This window comes from Echeneis naucrates, chromosome 9, assembly GCF_900963305.1.
Source record: "Echeneis naucrates chromosome 9, fEcheNa1.1, whole genome shotgun sequence".
Lineage (NCBI taxonomy): Eukaryota > Metazoa > Chordata > Actinopteri > Carangiformes > Echeneidae > Echeneis > Echeneis naucrates.
In genome coordinates this window covers 713,882-738,652 of record NC_042519.1, presented here as the reverse complement: position 1 = coordinate 738,652, position 24,771 = coordinate 713,882, and the positions used below count along the sequence as shown (strand labels likewise).

The 24,771-nt window shown below is 41.8% G+C and overlaps 1 protein-coding gene across 1 annotated transcript in view; it reads right to left on the bottom strand.

The window, feature by feature from the left end:
• The window catches only part of zmat4a (zinc finger, matrin-type 4a), a 154,838-nt gene that overhangs the window by 97,329 nt on the left and 32,738 nt on the right, over nt 1-24,771 (bottom strand). Inside the window, exon 3 of the mRNA XM_029509820.1 lies at nt 9,906-9,995. Coding sequence (XP_029365680.1) covers nt 9,906-9,995 — 90 coding nt within the window. The remainder of the gene's footprint in view (nt 1-9,905; nt 9,996-24,771) is intronic.

Below are 24,771 nucleotides of genomic sequence, written 5' to 3'. Positions count from 1 at the left end.
TATTGTACCAGGTTCATTGTCCATGCTGAGCCTTCTCTATCTTATGACATACTTAGGACATACATTTGCCCAGCTACCTCCAAGCACGCCACATAGGATACACTTTATGATCACCATGGACACAAGAAATATCAAGTACTGGCTCTTCTAGGGGACCCTCCCTTTTGACTAGTGATGGATGTACCAGTATCTGTGCACTACCCATATCAAGGAGCGCCGAAGCTGGTTTAACATTTATCTTTACTGTAGTGACCCGCCATTTCCCCACAACACAACTGTCACTTGTCAGATAAATCCCTCCTCCTGTTTGAAGGCGCTGGTAACACTGGAGTCTATGAGAGCTAGCAAAATTTTTGCTCTCTAACAAGCAGAGGCAGCTTTTCATTGGTGCATGAAAACTTTATTCTATTTTGCACCTCTGTGTACCCAGACCAATGGCATTGTTTTCCATATTTTTTAATCTTAATGTGATTGGACAATTCATCAAATCAAATATGTCCATCAGCTGGCTATGGTAAAAAAGTAGCCTACTTTTTTAATCTATTCTGCCCCAAAGCTCTTCATTTTAGATCAACAATATCCAAGGTTGTAGTTGTCTAATGAAAATTTGTCTAGTTGTATTGATACTTTGACAATGGTCTAGTTTAACTGCTTTTTACATTTTGTGTGTTGTGTTCTGATGGTAAGGTGCTATTTGACCCATCACATACAACTGTGCCCCCCAACAAATGCAATCTCCAGCCGCCACTGTTCTTGACCACTGTAAAAGCAAATGGATTTAGCAGCTGACTTTGTCTTAATAGGAGCTAAAGGTTTTTTGGGAGGCCTAGCTGGCTCTGGCTCTCTGGGACCCCCCCCACGCCAATGGCTTTCCCAATGCAGTGGTGAAGACTTTGATGGAGCCTCAAAGCAGTAGCTCTTGGGTCCCAGGTGGGCTGCCAGGAACGTTTCCACTACCTGAGCTGGCCAAGATGGCCCCTTTGACCTCCTTGAAGTCATATGCGTTCTCTGTTGCCATGGCCACATATGCTGCTCAGGCTCTCCCGATTAGCTGTGGAATCAGCCTCATTGCCCACTCAACTGCTGGCCACTGATATGCCACTACCAGGTGCTTGAAGGTGGTATCATCGCCTTCCTCCAGCCTGGAGGCTGTTGCCTGCATCCACCACCTGTTGATTCACTCTGGAGTCACACTGGACAAATGTAAGGTTTTAAAAGACAATCCCTACAATCAGGAATAGAGCCTGTCGGATTCAGGTGTAGAGTGTAGAAATGAACAGTCACCAAGAAGAATTACCAGAGGTCTGGGTTTTCTTTTACTGGTTACTGGTAGAAAGTTACAAAAAAAAAAAAAAAACACCTGAGCCCCACTCTCTAACACCCAAACCTGACATCTCACCTGGCCTGTCTCTCTATGGCCTCTACCATCTCATGGTGAAACTCAAATACTCATACTAAATGTAATAAAAAAAAAATATATATATATATATATATATATATATATGTATATATACAAATCAATTATACTAATAATATTTACAAATACACAATTACATTTACTACTTCTAACAGTAGATTACACAAAATACCAAATAAACTGAAGAAATACTCAAACAAAAGCTAAACCTGAAAAATAGCTCAACCCCTCCTCCCTCTGATCTCAGTCCACTTGGTCCAGCCAAATGAGGTAGATTATTGATCAGTTAGAGTCCTGTGGATGCATTCCCATGTATGCACCCATGAGAACACTCCCCCCAGAAAATGACCTCAAAAAGACAGTGGTTAGTGGGATCAACAAAATAAACTTCCTGTATTAAGTCTAACTTTGCACAGTCAATGTTTGTGCAAAGGTGTTCTTTCACTTCAGTGAGGGGGATGATTTCCAGCTCCCTTACACTAACATATCCATACAAATAGGTTTTTTATTATTCCAAGTCACTGCTCATTCGACCTGGACTTGGACTGTCTCTAACCCTGGACCTGAACTATGCCCCCCTCTTGAAAAGGTCATTGTGAAGGTCTGTCCAACCTTATGAGCATGGTTGCTGGTCAAGTTTGGTATGATTCAAGTCATTGTCATTGTCATTGACAGTCATTGACTGTCTGTGACAGCTTCCTGTGGCTGCAGATGGACTTTCTCTCTACACTCATTGTTTCGCTCCTCATTTTTGGAGGTTCATTTTTCAAAGGCTTCATTACCTTCACACACTGACTGAGTCACAATGATCCCTAACCCTATTCAAAGAGGCTCAGAGGACATTTAAAATGTAGGATACATTTCAGAAGAGAAATTGACCTGAGAGTGGAGCCCAGGCTGCACTGAGTAGAGTTAAATATTCCACTCATTTTTCAGACCACAGAACATTTGATATAATATCTAACACTATGAGGTGCCTTTATCGTTATCTACCTCTGCGTGCTTCATTCTCCATTCATCTGTTGGAGCCCTCTGTTGGATGAGGAACTGCTCTCAAATGTCAGAGAACAGATGACACGAGAATTGGGATTGTTACGTGGCTGAAAATATCAGAACACAACCTCTTCCTACACAAGGTGATGAGTCACCTGGCCTGAACTGGTTCAACTGGGAGAGATGACAGAAACCAGGACAGGACACGTCACCTGCAGTAACTGCTTCTTGCAACTAAATTAGAGTTTGTGGTCTTGGGAACCAGAAGACAACACCCCACACAACAGGAAGGTCTGATTACAGCCGTGTTGCTAGGCAACAACCAATTTCCCACAAGAACACACATCCTTTTTTCCCATTTTCCCTCACAAAACAAATCTGATCAGAACAATGTGTCACACAAGCAAAATGCAATATTTGGATAAGAAGATGCTGAAGAGAGAGCTGGAGGAGACAAAGGTCAGGGGAGTTTCTGCCCTGTCTATTTTTCTGCATCTCATGAAGGACAGACCTGTTTCTGTCTCCTGATAGACCATTATCTTTCCCCCTGAGACCCAAACAATTAATATGTATTTATCCCTTTCCTGGTCACGGGGGTGCTGGAGCCAATCCCAGCTCACACTGGGGAAGAGTGGTGTACACCCTGGAAAGGACAATTTAGAGTCACCATAAACCCAAACATGCATGTCTTTGGATGGTGGGAGGAAACCCACGCAGGCACAGGGAGAACATGCAAACTCTGCACAGAAAGGTCCCAGCAAACCGAACCTGCAACCTTCTTATTGTGGGGCAACAGCGCTAACCACTATGCCGCCATGCTGCAACAATTAATATATCATACCTGTAAATACTTGGACATGGTTATCACTGCCTGGTCCTTTCAAAGTCAAAGAAACTAGGTGTAAACCTAGTATAACCTCATTCATTCCAATGACATCACTGAGTTAGCTCTCTATAACCACAACAATCAAGGCTGTATATGACCAAAACTTTTATCTCCAGCAGGCTGTGTAGGAAGAAGGTCATATTAAAGGTGAGCCATCAGGGTGTCAACTTATTGTCGATATGACCAACACTGAAGGGAGAACACCCAGAAGGTAGAGACAGTAATAGTCCTATCATGTAATAAGGACAAATAAAGTTCTCACACTAATACGGACACAATTAAAAACTAAAGAGCTAGTCAACTTCTTTACCGGAAGCGCTGACACGTGCTGGTAACGAGAAAGAAAGAACGAGACTTAATGCTTTAAATAACCTTCTGATCTCAGTTAGGTAAAGGTGGAATGGTCAGGGTGAAACAGAGCCAGCCAGTGATGGGTAGAGAAATAGACAATTCATCCATCGGCATGTTCACGTTGCCCCTCACTTTAGCCACTGACTGGTCCACTGATAACAGCAACTGAAGTCTATGCGCCTAAATAATGAACCAAAAGACACAACTCCATTAGAGAGCCAATGACTTGCACCTGAATATCATAATATATGTTTCGGTATGTGTGCACCCTCCATGTGTAATTAACATAGGGTTGACTTACAGTAATATGAATATACAAATACACAGCTTTTGCACATACTTTATGCACAAGCCACAGAGTTCACACATACATGGCTGAGTGTTTTTTGCACAGTATGCTGAGTACAGTAGACCAAACTACTGACTCAACTTCGTCATCACTCATCCATATTGGTTTTTTAACCAGTGGGGGTATTTAAGGATTAATCAGTCATACAGCAGAATGATATCCTCTCATTCAATTGTCATCTTATTCTTATCCTTTTCCAGGTCATGGGGGTCCCAGCTCATATTGGGAAAGGGCTGGATACACTATGGAGAGTTTGCCAGTCCATCACAGGGCCAACACGTAGAAACAGACAGAAACGAACAACCACTCACACTGACATTCATAGCTACAGGTAATTTGGCGTCACCAATCAACCTGGACATGCATGTCTTTGGTATTTGGGAGGAAACAGGTATACCCAGAGGAAACATATGCAAACATGGGCAGAACATGCAAACTCCACTCAAAAAGGCCCCAGGCCTGCGACTCAAACCCACAATCGTCTTACAACAACACTAACCAGTATGCTGCCATGTTGCAAGAATAATAATAAATCATCTCTATTTTCCCTCATATTCAAATTACATTAGCCACATGTCATTAGTTCAGGTCCTCTGCCTGTGATAAAACATGGAACTTAAAACACCCAGAATCATTTCTACTGTCCACGTGGCTGTAGCGTGTCTGACCCTAGACGCTCTACAGATTTAGTGGGCGTACATGCCATAGGAAATGTGCATACTCGTTATGAGAGCACGCATGCGTGTGTGTGTGGCAAGTCTACAGTCTGTTGGATATTGCTCAGAGAGAGGTCAAGGCAGTGAAGCATAACATTTCAGTCACTTCTAGTTTAGTTAACGCAGCACAGGACACCTGTGCCATCTCCAGCACGAGTGCTCCATCTGTTGCAATATCCCGTGGCAGCGCTGCAGGCTGGATCTAATGAAAACTGCCACTCAAATAAACTGACAGGTAACCACCAGAACCAATCTATACTGCATCTTATTTTAAATTGATGGGGTGCTAAATTATGCCTTGATTAGCATGTGCAGCATAAATCAAAATAAAATGGAAATTATAGTAAAAAAGGTATTTGTTGTTTGTTCAGAGACAGGAAACAGAAAGCCCTCAATTGGTCTGACGCACAATAAGTGTTGCAATTAAAAATAGTTCTTCTTTTGTCTGAGATTTTCTATTACGTTATTAATACCTTAATTAAACAAAGCATCATAGGTACCATCTAAACAAAATGTTTGCACTTTTAATAGATGTCCACATGCAACATGCTGAGACAACAGAAAATACATTCCCCGTGTTCTGAACACAGAGCAATGATGATTGGAGCAAAAAGATGTTGTTTCTCTAATTAACATCAGTATTCTAACTGCATCTCTGCAAGGGAATTTTCATTAGACATCAACCTCTTCCTGTTTATTCATTCATTCATTCATTCATTCATTAATCTTCCACCGAAAACTCTGGACAAAAAGGTCCAGGAATCGTACCCATGACCTTGTTGTTGTGGGGCAACAGTGCTAGAGTTTGTGGTTTTTGAGCTCAAATGTAAATTAATGTGAAACCTTCCCAATCTGATACCTCACAATTCATGTAAAACAGTTTCAATAGATTCACAGTTTCTGTCTGAACATTGGAGCTGAGGACAGAGTGAGCTGCAATAACAAATTAGGAGCAAATGTACAGAATCAGTCTTGGGCTTGTAAAACTGCAGCCTCTGTGCTGCTTCATGTTTATTCAGTGTTTGTCTCGCAGGTTTGATTTTATGACAAACTATAATTTGGATGGTAAAATTTAAGCTCTTGTCTGACAGCAGAGATCAACAATCTGACTGATATTATCAAGTGGATATTTTAGAATGTTACTCCTTAAAACTACAAAACCCTGAGAAAATACTTGACTGACACCCCCTCCCCCCTCTGCATGAGAGCAGGTTTTCACAACGACTAGCATGACCAGCAGCTAGTACAGTTGTCAGATACCATTAGCTCAACTAGGCCATGCCACACCATATGCACCCCACAGCCTCAGTGTTGCTGCTGAGGGTATTTTTAGACAGAGCCACCTTATAAGCACAGCCTGGTCGCATCACATCTATGTAGTTTAAGTGAAGACCTCTCCCATCAAGGCAATGTGCCCTTTTACCAAGGGCCTAAGGTCAGACCCAACACAGATTTATTGTGACACTTGAAAAAAGAAAGATGAAAAAATGTGTGACTCTGGTTTGGTCACGTTTGGTCTTGTTTCACAAAGACCAACATCCATCACCCAACATGAAGTTCCTCTGAAGGTTCCAGGTGATTTGGAGTCAGTCTCTGTGAAGCAGTTTCCTCATGTTCGTTTTCAGTCTTTAACTTTCTTATAAAGCCTCCTCTTAAGAATTGGTGTTTAAACTTTTGTGTGGAGACTCCTGGAAATCAAAAAGCTGAGTTTAGCTGAGTTAGCAAACTTAGCATTTACTTTTCAAGATTCAACATTCAAAGTGTTTATTGTCATATGTACAGTATAGAAACGTTTCCCTGTACAATTACATTCTTTGTTGCTGTCCACAATATAGAAAATAGAGAATAGAATAGAGAATAGAGAATAGAGAATAGAGAATAGAATAATAAAAAAAAGCTTTAAAAACAATAAAAATTGAACAACCTAAAAAACAGCAATAGAAATGTAATAGAAAAAGATAAAATAGAACAAGCTGACATATAATATGGTGAAGAAAAACCCCTTCACAATTTCTACCCAGGTGAAGTGAATATAGAGGGTTCACCGCAAGGTGCAAACCATTAATCAGCCTCAAAAAGCAGCTCTCACAATTGCAATGCATAGAGTGACAAGAGCCTTTCCCAACTACTCCAGGAAGAACCTCCTTCTGTTCTTCCTCTCAGCCATCCAGGTTACACATATCACCATATTGCCACTGCCATATCACAAACACATTGTATGATGAGAATGTTATGGAAGATGAATGGGGCCAGCATGCAGTCATCCTTCTGCAGCTGTACGTCCCAATAACCTTGGCAAGGTTGTCCACGCCCCCTTTAGTGCAGTTGTACTCCAGAATATTGGCTGGCTTCCTGTCTTCACGATCAGTGATTTCAGTTGCCTTGTGCAGTGTACTCAGCAGGACCACATTCTTGTTCTTTTTTGGGAGGTAAGAAACAGGAGTGGTGGTGGGGGTTAAGGAAAACTTTGTTGAGAAGACCACTCTCCCTCTTGTTGCAAGGAGGGCAGGGGGGAGTTCAGGCTTGTTTTTCCGCAAAGTGCCAACCATGGTCATTTTACTTTTCAGGAGCTGCTGGCTAGCTGCTGGAGTTCATTGGAGGTGAAAAAGTTGTCACATGTGACAAGTAACATGTGGTAAGTAACATTATGAAAATAAAAATTTACCTTTGAATGGAACCAACAGCTTATCTACTGTGACCTCAGGTCCAGGGTTGCAAAGGTATGGCAGACACTCAATGCCCTTGTCCCAGATGTCTCTGATGGCTGCCAGTTTGTCCCTCACACGCCTTGCTGGTCTTGACTCACGGTTGTCAAATCTTATGAAAAAGTGTGGAAGACTTTCAGTGGCATTGTGGCATGAAAAATTGACCTTCCATTCTCTGCATCCCAGTGACTAGATGTAGCCTGTAGACACCTGCTAAGATCAAAAGCCCAATGTAGCCACGCAGGTAATTCTGAGCTATATTTTTCCAGTTGTCTCCATATTTACAGGAACCCTCCAAATTTGTCATTTCCAGTATGATCTTTTCAATGGCTGCTGTGATGAATAGGAGGAAAGTGGAGCAGATGTCCTTGGCATGGGCAGCTGAATATCTTGTTGGCCCAGGGGTGATCCTAATGATGTTTTGTGCTGCAAATCTTCCTGGGGTGTTGTCCGTGTTTGATGACGACCATGTTATTTTACTGTTCTTGGATAAAAATGTCTCTGTGTCAGCTTGGGTCATTTCTTCTTTCTTTCTTCTACTTCAGATACCTCTTCTTCCACATCATAGTGTTCTTGCTCATCCAGAACCTCTGAAAATATCTGGTCCAGGACCTGTTGGAAAGTGAAATGTCCACTCATGGCTTCAGCAAGGAACCAACTGGGGGTTCTTTGGTCAGGGGTATCTTTATATCCTCTCCACAGAATTTGTTTTACGTTATGTTTTTTTTGTTTTGTCTGGGATCTTGTGTGATGTGAGCGGTTAGCTGCAGGTCAGAGGTGCAGGTGCAAGGTGCAAATTCAAGTTCAATTCGTACATCAATAGGAATCCAGTTTCTTTGTTGTGTGTGTGTGTTAGAGAGAGTTTGTGTATGTGGCCTTTGAACTTTTTTCTGTATGTAAATGCTTTTATAATACATGGGTCAAAAATGACCGATAAGACAATCTTAGGACCCCAGTGGTGTACAGCCCATATGGAAATGTAAACAAAACCAGAGTTTCACTTTTTTAATGTTGGGGTCCCTTTACGAAAAGTCATAAACGACGTGCATGTGTGCACATGGTGGGTGTGGCTGAGTGAAGTGTCCGTCTCTAAGGAAAAAGTGTAGCACCTTCACAGTATATACAGTTGATCAAAATAAAGCTGCTGTCTGAGACCAAAAAGTTAGAGTCCACTGCTTCCACTGCTTGGTGAATGGGAGTTGACCCTGATGATGGCCCTGGAGGATATCTCCCCTGTGCTCCCTGACTATGGCCAGAGACCCAAGCAGGAATGATTAACACAGCACACAGACAGGAAAAACTGTGAAACAGTGGATTTGGTTTAAAAATACAAAAAATATCATATAAAAAAAAAAAAAAAAAAAAAGAAATAATCAAGCCATGATATTGTAAGAAATTAATCAGTAAACTGTAAAAATGAGTTTTAATGGGAGAAGATCATTCAGGTCTAGATCAGCCATTCCTTCTGTCTATGTCTCCATCAGTGTGTTGGAACCTTCAGCATGATATATATATATATATATATATAAATTAATTCTGTATATACATACATCTGTATATGCATTGCTCACTGTCAACAATATCGTACATATTGTAAGATAAAGCATATTTACGTTGTAGTAATCACTTACACCTGGTCTTCTCTATAAATAATACTATTGTTTTGCACTTCTGGTTAGATGCTAACTACATCTCATTGGCTTTATACGTGTACTCTGCACAATGACAATAAAGTTGAATCTAATCTAATCGAATCTAAAATTTTACACAGCTCTTCACATCCAAATCCCCCTCAGACCCGCTTTAAATGTCTCAGCAGGAAAAACAAGTGACGGCTTCAACTGGACAGCACTGTTTTTCACTTACTGTCAAAGTGGAAACACGTAATTGACCAGTCATAAACCCATGCTGTTCCTCAAAGGATCCAGCCAACAGAACAACCTGAAATAAATCCAAAATCTGTTTGTCAGATCTGGTTTAGTTCCTGCAGGAAGTCTGAGGCAGATAATTTAATCATTGTTCCCCCATGTTCCGCACATTGCCTACACATCCACGGTTTAAACTCAACGTGTGTGTGTGTGTGTGTGTGTGTGGGGGGGGGGGGGGTATCCAAATTTCTGCCAAAAAATAAGTGTCTTTTCTTTTCAGTAGGAAAAGATAAAGAAAACTAAATGGGAACATTAATAATGTCCTGTTATCAGCCATCACAAACCAATTTTAGTTGAAATATTTCATAAATAATAAAATTAATAATTTCACTTTCATTATCAGCGCACACTCAAAAACCTGGACTGATATATAGATAACAGTCTTTATTCCAATTCTGATTCCAGTATATATATTATTACACTTATTATAATGTCTATAATAAGTAAAAAAAAAACCTGTGAAACGCAGGAACATACAGGAACAATAAAAGTTTTCCTGAGCAGCAGTTGCGGAGTGATGTGTCTTTGTGGGGAGTTGGTGACTGATTCACAGCACTCACATTGTCTGTTCGGAGTTTCTTGGCAGGGCATCCTCCATCCACAGGATGTAGCATGTAGTACAAGCGCACCTTATTGGAATGTTTTCGACTCTGCAAGAGAGCAAGGAGAAAAATGTGATTAAACCAGAATGAGAGACAATTTCTACTCGGAAGCTGCAGTTGACTGTCAGAAGAAATTAGGAATTGCTTCAGAAGGAGATCTCCAGATGCCATTGTCTGTCTCTTTATCCATGATAATAATAGCAAAAGTAACTATCATAATTTGTAGTTATAAATACATAAACAAAAGAGACTGAAATACAAAATTTTCTTCTGTCTATATTCAGTATTTTTGTTACAGTATAAGAAATGGAGAAAGGGAGAAGCTGAGGCATTCCCCATAAAGTTCAATATCTTCAAGAAACAAACCCAGGGTGTATTGCTACGCATCATCACTGCTGTGACCTGGGGTCACAAACCTCATGGTGAATGAGGTGGTCTTGGTATTTCACTTCTCAATTGGGCCAAATCTCTCTCAGGCATAACTAATGATGATGGTTTGTGATTTGTGTATGGAATCGACTGTCAACCTCACCCTTGATGGTTTCATGGATGATGTTGGACACATCTTGGTCAAACTGCAGCCACTCGCTTCATATGCAGGCTGGGGGCCACTTAATCTGCTGCTGTGGAACTACTCGCCCAGGATTGAGAGGTTCTGGTACTTGGAATGGGATCTGTGTGTTGCCTCCTGGCCGGACTCCTCCTGTCTCTCACCAGGTGCAAGACCTGTGCATTGCACCTCACTTCCCAACTCCAGACTTTTCATTCTTGCCTGATGGATTCTTAGGCCATGTCTTGCACAGGTTCTTGTCATCAGTCTGTCTGCATGGATAAGTAACTTAGGTAGATAGCAAGGGGGGGCTCTCTAATCAGGTGAAGATATCTTTAGGGCTTTTTTGGGTTCTTTCTCACAAAAGACACAGAATGGGCTGCTAACCCATACAGTCCAGGGTCTCGTTTTTCCGAGCTGTCAGTCGTCTCTCTGGTGGTCACCTACCTGTTCTTGTTTGTCCCCCAGTCTGTTCCAGCTACCAACAGATCAGCCCTCTTTAACCACAGTCAAATATTCTGGCAAATCCAACTCTGTCTATTTATTACAATGTCACAGGACATTGTGAGTGATAATTATTTTTCTGTTGAATTGAATGCCTTATGGCAGCACAGTCACATAGTGGTTGCCTCACAACAAGAAGGTTGTGGGTTTAGTTCTCGGGCCTGGAGCCTTTCTGTGCATAGTTTGCATGTTCTACCCATGCTTGTGTGGGTTTCCTCTGGGTACACTGGTTTCCTTCCACATACCAAAGACATGCATGTCTAGGTTGATTAGTGACTCTAAATTTCCCTTATCTATGAATGTGACTGCGAGTGGTTATTCGTCTCTGTCTGTCTCTGTTAGCCCCTGTGATGGATTGGCAGCCTGTGCGGGGTGTACCCCATCCAATAGAGGAAATGGATAAGCAGTAGAAGTTGAATGAATGAATGAATGAATGAATGAATGACTGAATTCCTTCAAAACAGTGGAGAACTGACAGGATATTGACCCTCATATTATGTTAAGGGTCAATTTGACTCATTTAAATTTTTGTGTTGACCAAAGGACTGTTTATCCTTTCTTTTCTTCATGAAATTTGGTGACTTTTCCTCATCTAGGGTCATGAACTGGTTTGTAAAATCTGGACACTTTGATGTGTAGTGGAGTGTCTGTGCAGAGTTTGTATACATAGATGATGTTGTAGGTCATTTTGACCCAGACACTTTAATGTGGGTAAGCAGCTGTTCAGATCCAAAATAAACATTTCTCTTTGATTTACTTTAATGTATTTTGATTGCCTCTTAGACCCAGACCCAGGTGTGTGAAGGGAGGGAACTTTCTCACACTTGTCTTTGTCACTGTTCTCAAGTCATCTTTTTGGTATAGCTGAGAAACCTTTATCACAAATTTTGAACTGGGATAGTGATGTAGAGGAAGAGATTTCAGAGACAGAGGACAATGCTATTGATGATCCAAATTGTCAATTTTCCTATGATGAGGATGATTCAGAGGACGAGTCTGCCATTGTCCCTCCAACAGATGAAAACCAAGGAATGCAGCAATCATCATCCACAGAGGGGACATGGGCATTCAATCCATGTTACTGTATATGAGTGCCATGTTCCATTCAGGGGGTGCTGTCCTTTCCAACAGCACATGCCCATCAAGCCTGCCAAGTATGGCATCAAAATATGGGCAGCCTGTGATGCAAAATTCAGCTATGCATGGAATATGCAAGTATACACTGGAAAGCTACCTGGAGGAACATCTGAGAAGAATCAGATGATGTGTGTGGTGCTGGAAATGAGTGAAGGGCTACAAGGTCATAACATCACTTGTGACAACTTCTTTACATCCTACCACCTTGGAGATGAACTTCAGAAGAGAAAGCTGACCATGTGGGAACAGTCAGTAGAAATAAGCCAGAACTTCCCAGTGAATTTCTGAAGATGCAGTTCAGACCTCTGCATTCCGAAATATTTGCATTCACTGAGAAAGCAACAGTTGTTTCATACTGCCCAAAGAGAAACAAGAATGTTCTTGGAATGAGTATAATGCACACAGATGCATCTCTGAGCACAAGAGAAGATATGAAGCCACAAATGATCCTGGATTATAACTCCACCAAAGGAGGAGTTGACAATCTGGACAAAGTCACAGCAACACACAGCTGCCAGTGCAAGACTGCCCGTTGGCCTTTGGTGATTTTCTACAACATTGTGGAGGTGTCTGCTTACAATGCCTATGTCCTGTGGACTGAAATCAACCAGCAATTGAATGCCAGTATATTGTACCAACATCGGCTTTTCTTGGAAGAACTCGACAAAGCACTTGTCACTCCCAAGATCCAGATGTGAGCCAGGCCAGCTCGATCCCCAGCAGCAGCAGCTGTCATTGAAAAGGTCAAGCTCAAATCACCCAACCAACATCCAGTGGACACAGATGAAAAGAAAAGGAAAAGATGCCAGGTCTGTCCCTCCCAAGAGGACAGTAAAACAATTACCTCTTGTGTGACACTGACGTTGAAAATCTGAGAAAATGGTGAATGATAAATTTAGAGTTAAAAAGAAATGTGTTTGTGAAGAGGGAAAAACATAAGCAAAATAGTTCTTAAATATAGTGTTGGAATTAAAAATATATTATGTATCATGTTTCTAAATGTTTACATAGTCTAAAATTGGTTATTGGTTTAACCTGTTTTCTTGACTGTTTTGCGTGCATTTACACAGTACACAGTTGAGTTAATGCACATCACTTGGGTTTTAGAGGTGTTAAATGCTAAACCCATCTGTCTGGCGTATCTGTCAGTCCTGCCTGTCTTCTCTTGCAAATGAGTGTGCTTTGTGGAGAGAATGGCCTGGTCATCAGCATAGTCAAGATCTTCTAGCTGGGTGAAGAGTGACCATTGGATGCCTCTTGGTTTATCTGAAGTTGTTTTCCTCAAGGTCCAGTCAATGGCTGAAACTGTGCCCACCAGCCTGAAGACTTCTCTGTCCACTTCATTTTACAGCCTGAAGCCTTCTCCATTTGCTGCTTTACACCCAATGCAGCTTATCTTCACATCCAACCAGTAGGACCCTGTTTTGTCTGTTTATTGGATGATAACTTGATAAAATGCCACCTAAGAAGAGTGAAGAAGACTATGTATCTCCCTCAGTCATTCAAGACCTCTTGAATCAGCAAAAGGCTTTTTATAAAGACCTGATCATGCAATAAGAGAACAGCTTTAAAGGCGTTGTGAGAATAATTAATAATTGCAATAATAAACGTGTTAATGACCTGACTAGAGAACTACAGGAGGTAAACAGAAGCCTTGAATTTACTCAAAGTGAAGTGGATGGTCTGAAAGTCACTTTAACATCTGTGACCACGGATACAATTAAACATCTCCAATCCAATACTGAAGCCCTGCAAGTTGATATTAAACACTAAAAATCGTTCAAAGGCCCATGGAAATTATGTGCACATACACAGGTGCATATGCGCGCACACACACTTATACAATGTAAAGCTTTCTATCGTTTGTTTAATCGAAAGCTTAGGCATCTTTATCAGTGCGATTATCTTTGGAGGAACGCCATAGGATTGCATAATCTTCCACAGGGTGTTGGTAGTGTAAGCTGACAAAAGCTTTCTGGAAGTCAGTGAAGCTGATGTATTGGTGTATAGTGGGTTGTTGCACTCCAGCCATTGCTCAATGATGTTCCTTAGTGTGAACTTCTGGTCAGTACATCCTCTTCCTCTCCTGAAGCCTGCCTGTTCCTGTCTCAATTTGGTGTTAATTGCATTGTTGATTCTGGCTAGAAGGATTCTACAGAAGACCTTAGATGGTATGGACAGCAATGTGATGCCTCTCCAGTTGTTACAGTCTTGCAGATTGAGTTTCTTTGGAATATTTGCAATTGGACCTTTTGCCAAATCCACAGGGATGACATTTGTGTCCCAGATGTGTCTGAACAGGTCAGTGAAAACCTTGACAGATATGCTGTATTCAGCTTTTAGCATCTCTGCATGGATAGAGCCAAAGACTACAGCTTTCCCACTTTGGTCATTTGGATGGCACTTCTGAACTCTGTCTCAATTGGTGGACTTGTATTGATGTTGAGAAGGCTATCTGCAGGTGTGGGGTTTTCTTGATTGAGGGAGTTGAGGACATCACAGAAGTGCTGTGCCCATCTGGCAGCCTGCTCTCTCTCTTTCAACAAGGTGTTACCATCCTTGTCTTTCACAGGAGCTGATTGGCTGGTGTTTTTGCCATAGAGATGCTTGGTGATTTTATATATAGTGCCCATATCACCTTTCTTTGTTGCCTCTTCTACTTTGCAGGCTAGTCTCTCAACAAAGGCCTGTTTGTCATTCCTTACACTCCTTTTGACTTCCTTGTCCTTGATCTTATAGGTTTCGTGGGGCTGTTTCTGGAGCCATAGTGTTCAGCATCTTAGCTTTAAGTTGCTTCCTTTGCTCTTTTTTCTGCCAAGTGACGGGTGTCAGGCAGTCTTTGTTCTTGTTTCTCTATAGCCCAGGATCTTAGCGGCTGCTCCAACATAGGTGTTTCTGATAATTTCCAATTTGGTGTTAATATCTGGAGCCCTATCAGTTGAGTCAGTCTGGGCACCAAGAACACAAAAACGATTTTTCAGATCCAGCACAAACTCTTTGTTGATGTTCTGGGACTTAAGTTTGCAGATGTCGAGTTGTCTCTGTTGTTGTCCTGAGCTTCAGTGTGATATTAGCTGTCAACAGGTAGGGATTCAAATCAAATCAGATTTATTTGTATAGCGCCAAATCATAACAAAGTTACATCAAGGCACTTTACATATAAAACAGGTCTAGACCAAACTCTTTATAAATTTATTTAAAGAGACCCAACAGATCCCCCGATGAGCAAGCACTTGGCAACAGTGGCAAGGAAAAACTTCCTTTAAGAGGCAGAAACCTCGAGCAGAACCAGGCTCAGGGGGGGGCGGCCATCTGCCTCGACCGGTTGGGTTGAGAGAGAGAGAGAGAGAGAGAGAGAGAGAGAGAGAGAGAGAGAGAGAGAGACACACACAGGCAGGCATTGGAGGGGGGGGGGGTGTAGGCAGGAACATGTTGTTGCATGAAGTTCATGGAGTTGAGCTGTAATACAGAATTCATGCTATATGGGACCAGCAGGTGTTGCAGGAACATGGGATGGCGATGAGTCACCACCTGCAGGATGAGGACAGGGAGAGAGACGAGAGGAACTGGGAGAGACAGAGACTTTGGCAGAACATGGTTAGTAAATGCAGTATAAATGCTTAGAACTGGGTGAAACTTCTTTTTTTGTTTTTGTTTTTTTTTTTAAGAAGGATGGTTTTTATCAGCGCATGCAAGGAGGGAGTTAGAGAGAAAGAGGGAGAGAGGGTGACAGGGAGAGACAGAGAGAGAGAGAGAGAGAGAGAAGCTCAGTCCTTCCGCCAGCAGCCTAGGCCTATAGCAGCATACCTAAAGAGTAGAGGACTTTTTAACTGTACGCTCTGTCATACAGGAAAGTTTTAAGCCTGGTCTTGAAAGTTACTAAAGAGTCCGCCCCCCGGACCGATGCTGGGAGTTGGTTCCATAGAAGAGGAGCCATTGAAGAGGATTATTGTTGGCATCTGCACCACAACACACTGACATCTCGGAGGGACCTGCGTCACTTCCCGCTGATATGGATGGGGTCAATGTGGTTTGCTGAACCACGTGAACCAAGTAAGTTTGCTTATGTGGGAAGATGGCACCACCAACTACGCAATTGGTTTCAAGGCCGAAGTCAACAAGATGCTGACCATTGTTATTTGGAGGGGGGTGTTTTGGAGTTGGCTTGTTAGTCCTCTACCCTTGACTATGGTCTTCCAGCTGACAGATTGCAGCCTGATACTACATGAGGTCAGACAGACTTTGGGCCGAGTACAAGCTGCCCCGGTACATCAAGCCTAACCAACTCCAGCTACTGTATAGAGAAAACTGCAAAGCCAACCCTATCAGCAGCATGAAGCTAAAAAACTAAAAAGTCCAGGTGGACAATAGGAATCTTTTGTGTTAAAGGCTTAAATCCATAAGCCACCAGGAAGCCACTGAATAGATAATTGAAAAGCCAACTTTTAATCCATAATCATACTGGAATATAAAATAATTGAGGATTGGAGTCAACAAAATGTCTCTCTTGGTTCTGAATCTCCCAGCAGTTCAAAAGTAATATGTTGTTGCAGCTCCTGAAGTGAGGCACAGACTCAAACAGGATAATGTAGTTTATAAACCCTGTTGTGGAATAGGTATATTGCGCAATATAGGAGACAATTTACACTCAGGATGATACAAGCAGTGTCTTAAAATCATAGTTCTGCACAACAGTTACATAGTTATATATTTTCCTGTTCCAGATCATTTAACTACATGCCTAGAGGAGGCACATCTTCTCCAAGTTCAAGTCTTGTCAACTTAGCTGAAGCCTATGTCTACATATAGGTACAGAAGTTTCAGATTACTTACAGTTACAGGAGTTAGTTGTTTTTCACAGTAGCAGTTGTTACAAATGATGAACCTTTTTCTTTTCCTTATCAAACCCATCATAATCTCACTCTCACTCATTTTCTGCCACTTAGCTGTAACGGTCACAGGGGGTGCCAGGGGTGTATTTGGACTGTGGGAGGAAACCCACACAGGGAACATAGAGCAGGGTGAAAGTTTGTTGCTAGGAAGGTGATGAGTCTGAGTCTGGTCCATTTTTTTGTTGCATAAGTTTCTTGTGTTTTCTTTAATAAATACATGTTATAAATCTGTCTTTCTATTCAGAGGTTAGTAGTTAGTTGTTAGCGCTGTTGCTGAGAACATGCAAACTCTGAACAAAAAGACCACAAGCTTACTCTGAGGCAACAGCGCTAACAACTAACTACTAACCTCTGAATAGAAAGACAGATTTATAACATGTATTTATTAAAGAAAACACAAGAAACTTATGCAACAAAAAAATGGACCAGACTCAGACTCATCACCTTCCTAGCAACAAACTTTCACCCTGCTCTATGTTCCCTACAGATAATATCCAACTAGGCCAGTGAGCGGTGATAGCTCCTCCAGAAGGCTAGACCGTGAACACTGGCGTCCCAGAGTCACCCCCTAATGCCAGCCATCACCACTCCTCACACAAAGACAACCATCTCAAACAGCATGACTATCAACTACTCTGACCTCTCACCAACTGCACCAGTGAAAGCGGGGTGGGGATACAGACCCTGGTTCGGGTAGGGGAGAGAAATAGAAGAGGTGGAGAGAAAAGTAGGGATGGGATACAGACCCTGGTTCGGGTAGGGGGCATGAAACTATAGAGCGTGCAGGAGGTGGAGGCAATACAAGCTACACTAGCAGATTCAGCAACTAAATTCACCTGAACAGCCAAAGCCAACACTCCAACACAGGCCAATTCTCCTAGGCTAACCACATGGTGTCGAAAAGGCACAAACACAAAGAACTATTTCAAACAACACCACTGTCAACTACTCTAACCTCTCACCAATTGCACCAGTGAAAGCGGGGTGGGGATACAGACCCTGGTTCGGGTAGGGGGGACAAATAGAAGAGGTGGAGATAAAAGTAGGGATGGGATACAGACCCTGGTTCGGGTTGGGGGCATGAAAGTATAGAGGGTGCAGGAGGTGGAGGCAATACAAGCTACACTAGCAGATTCAGCAACTAAACTCATCTAAACAATCCTATATTCAAGTAAAATCAACACACCAACACAGGCAAACTCACCTGGACTAACCGCATGGTGGCAAAGAGGCTCAAACAGGCCACACCCTCCACTTAAATACACTTCCCCCTCCTGGATTTCTTCCTCTGCTTCTCCCTAGAGTCTGTCTACCTTTAGAGCTCCCCCTGCTGGGCCCCCAGCTACTAACCCAAATCCACTGACTAGATCTTACTGCCTCATCTGACATTTCCTTCACTATTTTCCTCACCCTCTGGCCGCTTCCTCCTAACTCCCTCAACAAAGCAACAGCAGTTCTTGCTACAAACCCTCTACATCCTACTTCTACTGGAGAAATCCTAACCTTCCATCCTCGCTGCTCAGCATCCTTACCTAAATCTGCATACCTGAGCTTTTTCCTTGCTTCTTCAACTAAATCCTCCCAAGGCACAGTCAGCTCTATGAAATATACTTTCTTTCTACTCCTAGACCACAAAACTATATCAGGCCTTAGCTTTGTGCAGGCTATTTACTGGGGAACAACAAGCTTTCCTCCTAAATCTACCTGCATCTCCCAGTCACTAGCATCCTCTAAACTGCCTTGCTTCCTTATTATCTTATTAACTTTCCCTCCTTCCTGCACAAACTGTATTGCAACTCTCTTTGTCTTCGACCCTCCTAAAACTGCTTGCTTCCGTATATCTTCAATGCCTGCAGCTAAGCTTTTTAAAACCTGGTTATGTCGCCACGTATATCGGCCTTGTGAGAGACTAACCTTACAACCGGACAAGATGTGTTTTAAAGTTGCAGTACCTGAACACAACGAACATACCGGGTCTCCATTTACCCAGAGTTTTGGTTCTGGGGAGTTGGCAAGACATCATATGTTGCGCCTATCAAAAAGCTAATCTTACTTTCCTCCATACTCCACAGCTCTTTCCAACTAAGCTTTTTCTTCTCTACACCTCCCCAGTTCAACCACTGTCCTTGCTTCACCTGAGCCACTGCCCTCGCACCTCTTAATATTTCCTCCTGTCTACAAACCTGCTCTACAATTAGTTTCCTCTTCTCTTTGGGCTCTGCTCTACTCCACACCGGTTTGCCTGAGCCAAGCCCCAAGCCTCCCCGGCCTATCTGTACATTACCCACAATCTCTGTATGCCTAAGAGCTGCTTCTGCTTCCTGCACTGCCATTCTTGGATTCCATTTTCTCCCCTTGGTTGGGTTTGGAACCACCTTACTAACAACCACATCTTTTCTCCCAGATAACAGGAGCTCCGTCCTAACCTTAGTACATTTAAACACCTCCACTAGACTAGATACTGGGAGCTGAATTACGCCTTTCCCATACAGAGCCACAGTGCTTAAACATCTCGGAACCCCGAGCCACTTCCTAATGTAAAAGCTTACTAGTCTTTCCATTTTCTCTGCAGCCGATATTGGAATCTCATATACTGACAGTGGCCACATCAATCTAGGAAACAATCCAAACTGCAAACACCACAACTTCAACTTTCCTGGAAGTCCTGATTTATCTATTCTATCCAGTCCCTCAGCAACATCCTTCCTAAACTGCACATGTAATAAATAACCAAATGTGCACGAGCGTTTATGAAAATGTCTTTGAGTAATTCTTAGCTATTAATATGTCTAAATATACACATTTACTGAAGTGACATCTATATAAAAATTTGATCTTCTTATTATATAGCTTTTTCCTATTAGTGTCAAGAATTCTTAGATAATATAAGCACACAGTGACCAACTCGCTGATGGATATATGTCTCTGTAATAGGTGTCTAAAATAGGTAATATAAACGTTTGGGTTAGAAATATATGCCAATGGATGAAACATATTTTCCTTATTTTTAAATGTATTTTTCAGTTTCAGTTAAATTAAATATATGTGCACACATAACACATGACAATTGTAAATGTGAGACCAGTGTTAAGTGTCTGATTTGTTCAATATTAGAAACAATGAACTAACTGTTCAAAACCTGACAAATATCCTGATTTCACAAATTTTAGTCCAAAACTAGAATTAGAACATGAGAAGAGTCAGAGAATCCAAACTGTAGACACTTTAAGGTATCTGCTAAACAACAGCCATGTTGGTGGAGTCAGCAGCCACAGAACATTCAGGCTACATCTCTGGCATGTATTATATATGTTGGGATGAAAAACTGCTTCACTTTCACAATTCAGGTAAATCCCTGTTAAAATATACTCTTAGAGAAAAGGCATAAACAAATTCAAGCAGGTTGAATAATTGTGTGGATTACATCAATCTGAGTTGCACAAACAGATTCACATTCAGACTCACACAAGCACGGGGAGAACATGTAAACCACTATGCTGCTGTGCTGCCGCAAGCACCAGATCTTCTGTTTTAAATCAAATTAAGTAAAATGTATTATTTAGGTACAAATCATAAAAAAGCTACATCAAGGTACTTTACAAATTGAGCAGGTCTTGATCAAGCTCTTTATGGAGTTGTTAAAGCGACCCAACATATCCCCCCAAGAGCCAGCACTTGGCGACAGTGGCAAGGAAAAACTTTTAAGAGGCAGAAACCTCAGGCAACCCAACTGGTTGGGTTGAGACAGAGAGAGAAAGAGCGAAAGGGAGAGCGGGAGAAAGAGAGAGAAGCAGAGGCAGGGAGAGGGACACAGTGAGAGCAAGCAAGAAGCGGGGATGTTTGGCAGAGGGATGGATAAAGAATAAGAGCAGGAAGAGAGAAGAAACCATGGAAAATAGAACATACAAACAGAACATACAGAAAACATACAGTGATTGCAAACTGGTCGCACTAAATGTGAAGTATTAAATATTAGCAATAGCGAAGGAGAAGACGGTACAAAGGTACAATGGGAAGTGAGTAGTAGTGTATAATGATAACTAATGTTAACTATTGCAGCAGCAGGTACTGAGCTGGAACAAGGAACAGAGCTGCTTAAGCACCTGTAGGATGGGGACAGAAAGAGAGAGGACAGGAGGGATAAAACACAGACTACAGGAAGAAAGAACTGTATGGACATGGAGGGATCTGTCAGGTCTCTTTAAATACTTTTATAAAGAGCTTGGTCTAGACCTGCTAAAGTGCCTTGATAACTAACTTTGCTATGATTTGGTGCAAATAAATCTGATTTGATTTGAAATGCATGCACTGGATTTTCGGCATACTGTTGAGACAGTTTTGTTTTTTTTTATATTTCGAAGGTGAAAGAAGGCTATCCTCGAGACTTGTTTTGTATGAGGGATAAATGTCCTTATTAAAAATTACTCCAAGATTCCTAACAGTGGAACTGGAGGTCAAAGTAATGCCATCCAGAGGGGTTAGATGATCAGATAATGCTTCTCTAAGGTGATTAGGGCAAAGTACAATGACTTCAGTTCAAGTAAAAAGTTGCAGGACAACAGGAAGTCTGACTAGCTCATTAGTTTTATTTGGCTTCATTGACAAGTGTAGCTTCAAGCAGTAGCAAAAGAACTGGATCCACAGGAATATAGTAAAATCAGAGATGGGTAAACTATGAAGTCTGTGATCAGATTGACTAAGATGAAATATGGCAGATCATAAAATAAAGTATACATAAAATAAAATATGAAATATAAAATGTTTACATATGTTTACATAAAGGAGGAGTGAGAATGGTGTGTGCGTGGGGGGGTTGAAAGTTCAGTGTTGTGATGGCCTGGGGGAAAAGCTCTTCCCCAGCCTCTCTGTTTTGGCCATGCAGGAACAGAGTCTTTTGCCAGATGAAAAAGTTTGTAGTTGGGGTGATGAGGGTCGTCCGGGATCTTCCCGGCTTTGGTGGTGCAGTGCCTGGTATAGCTGTTCTTCACCAGGGTGGAGATGTGGATGGTCCATGTCAGGTCCTCAGGGATGTGGACGCCAAGGTACCTGTAGTTCTGCACCCTCTCCACCAGGGTCCCATAGATCCTGAGAGGGGTATGATGGCTCCTCTGCTTCTCCCTCCTGAAGTCCACAATCATCTCTTTGGTCTGATGTTGGAGATGTTCAGATCCAGGTTGTTTTTCTGGCATCAGGCCTACCACATCCATGTCGTCTGCAAACGATGATGATGGAGAGGGAGTAGAGCAGAGGAGTCAGGATGCAGCCTTGGGGGGCGCCGATGTTGAGGGTGTGTCAGGTGGAGGTGTGTTTTCCAGTCCTCACCACCTGTGGTGTATCTGTCAAAAAGCTGTGGGCCCAGAAGGAGCAAAGTGAGGAGTTAAGCCCCAGATCCATGAGCTTAGTGACCAGCCTGTGAGGAACTATGGTATTAAATACTGAGCTGTAGTTACTAAACAGCTAGCGCACATAGTTCCCCTTTCCACTGTCCAGGTGGGTGAGGGTGGAGTGGAGTAGTTAATGGCGTCATTAGTGCACTTATTTGGGTCATAGGCGAACTGAAGGGGGTCGAGAGAGGAGGGTCGTGAGGTGCAGATGGAGTCGTTGATCAGCCTTTCAAAGCACTTAATCAGCACAGGGCAGCAGTCCCACACACAGTCACCGCAGGCAAAATATTTCATTCAGTATTCCCAGTCATTGTTTTAAATAGAAAAGAGTTAATTAATTAGCTTTTAGTTCATGCCTGTTGATTTATTCATAATTTTGAATGAATAAATAAATGCCATGCTTTGTTGTTGAATTGTTAATGTGTCTGTGCAACAGTTCAACTTCATCTATCATCACAGTAGACATTCTCTAATATCAACATCAGACAAAGAAATAACATTTTGCAATAAAAATATATAGATACAAGTCATGTGACTGGTGGAGGAACAAGTGACCCATGTAGCATTCTGTGCTGCTTAGTTCTTTTAAAATCATATAAATCATGCACTTACTTGGAACTAATCTCGGGCGTAACCTAATTACCAACCCAGTTTCCCAAGGGCGCAAAGTTGATAAATTTGGGTGGCCAGGATGCAAGTTTTGTCACGTGAATGTATCCCAAATAGCAAATCACTTTGAATCAATGTTGATTTATGGCCAGGCATAAATGTTGAATCTACGTTGAAACCTGACAAAACTGAATTGAAAGTGCTCGTTATGATCAATGTTGAATCAACGTCATATTTTCAGCCACATCTGACACTGAATCAACACTCATTCAACCATTATCTAAATGGTATTCTACATGTCAACAGATATAAATACCAGTATTATTTTAGTTCTAAATGACATTTGTGTGCTTTAATTTGAACCATGAAATATAAAATTTTAACATTTTAATTACTACAACAAATAACAGAGCATACTGTTTTGATTTTCCACATTTATTCTTAAAACAACAGTAAGAACTGAATTGAATAACAGAACTATTAAAATTGTAAAGCTCCCATTAATCCACCTTCATTGACAGGTGAAAGAGAAAAATGTCCCACAACCTAAATGTCCCCGAAAACATTTCAGCTAAAACGTGGGTCTGCAGCAAGCATTTTGAGGACAGCTGCTTCTTGAACCTGGCGCAAAAATGAATGGGTTTTGCCACAAAGCTAATCTTGAAGCATGATGCTTTTCCAAGCATTTTATCTGGGGTTGAGAGCCCAGGCAGCCCAGATCAGGCAGGGAGAAATAGTGGACATGCTTTTAGCCTCTTTGAGAGCGTTTTTAAACTTTTTTTTTTTTTGTGGGAAAGCAATTTCAATCAAAAAATAGTCACAACAGAGCATTTTTACACATTTTACATTTTTGGGTTAGGGGGTCTTTAACAATAAATTATTTGAAGGTTGATCTGCTGTTGATTTTTCAACCTTAACCAAAAATTAACATTTCTGACTATTCAATGCAATTTTGCTATTTGGGATGTTCATGCTAGTAAAATGGACAAACTTATGTTCAACGAGCTTGTGAAAAAATATGGATGCTATCTGAATTTTCAGGGAGCAGAATTATGTCATTCGCAGGCATTCTGCCTGTTTCCAAATGAATGGTAAGCAATAGTAACAGTAACAATAATGCTATATGTCAAAAATAATGCAATGAATTTGTCATTCGAGCACGCTAACCAGTAAGCCAGCAGCCCATTTCAAATTGTCACACACACACTGTGTGTAAAACTGTTGAGCTAAGTTAAGTTAGGGTTCGTGGGTTGGCGTTTCTGCCTACTGGTGTTAGAAACTTTGTGCTCCACATCATGTTCCTCATCGTGCTCCTTATTGTGCTCATCATCAAGCTACTTATTAATCTCCTCACCGTGCTCCATGGTGCTCTTAATTCTGCGCTGCATCGTACTCCACATCATACTCCTCATCCACAAATCCTGGTTGTGTTACCATTAGACAGCAAAAGCAGGACAACAACATTGTACATTTCCTGGTTTCTCTTGTTTTAGTAACAACCAGGGGCTACATCCTTTGGAGACAAAATTTATTGACAGACTTTCAAAGTGGCCTAAACCTGGAAATGGGCCCTCCTTGGCTCTTTCATTGTTCAACTTTTCCCAGGGTTCATTGTACGCCACTAATGAAAGTATGGCAGCAAGCATCCCTGATGCACACTCCAGCCCTGATACACACCCACAGCACAGACACACAACCTGAGCACTGGCACATATTCCCAGGATGCACACAGCCCGGGGGTTACACAC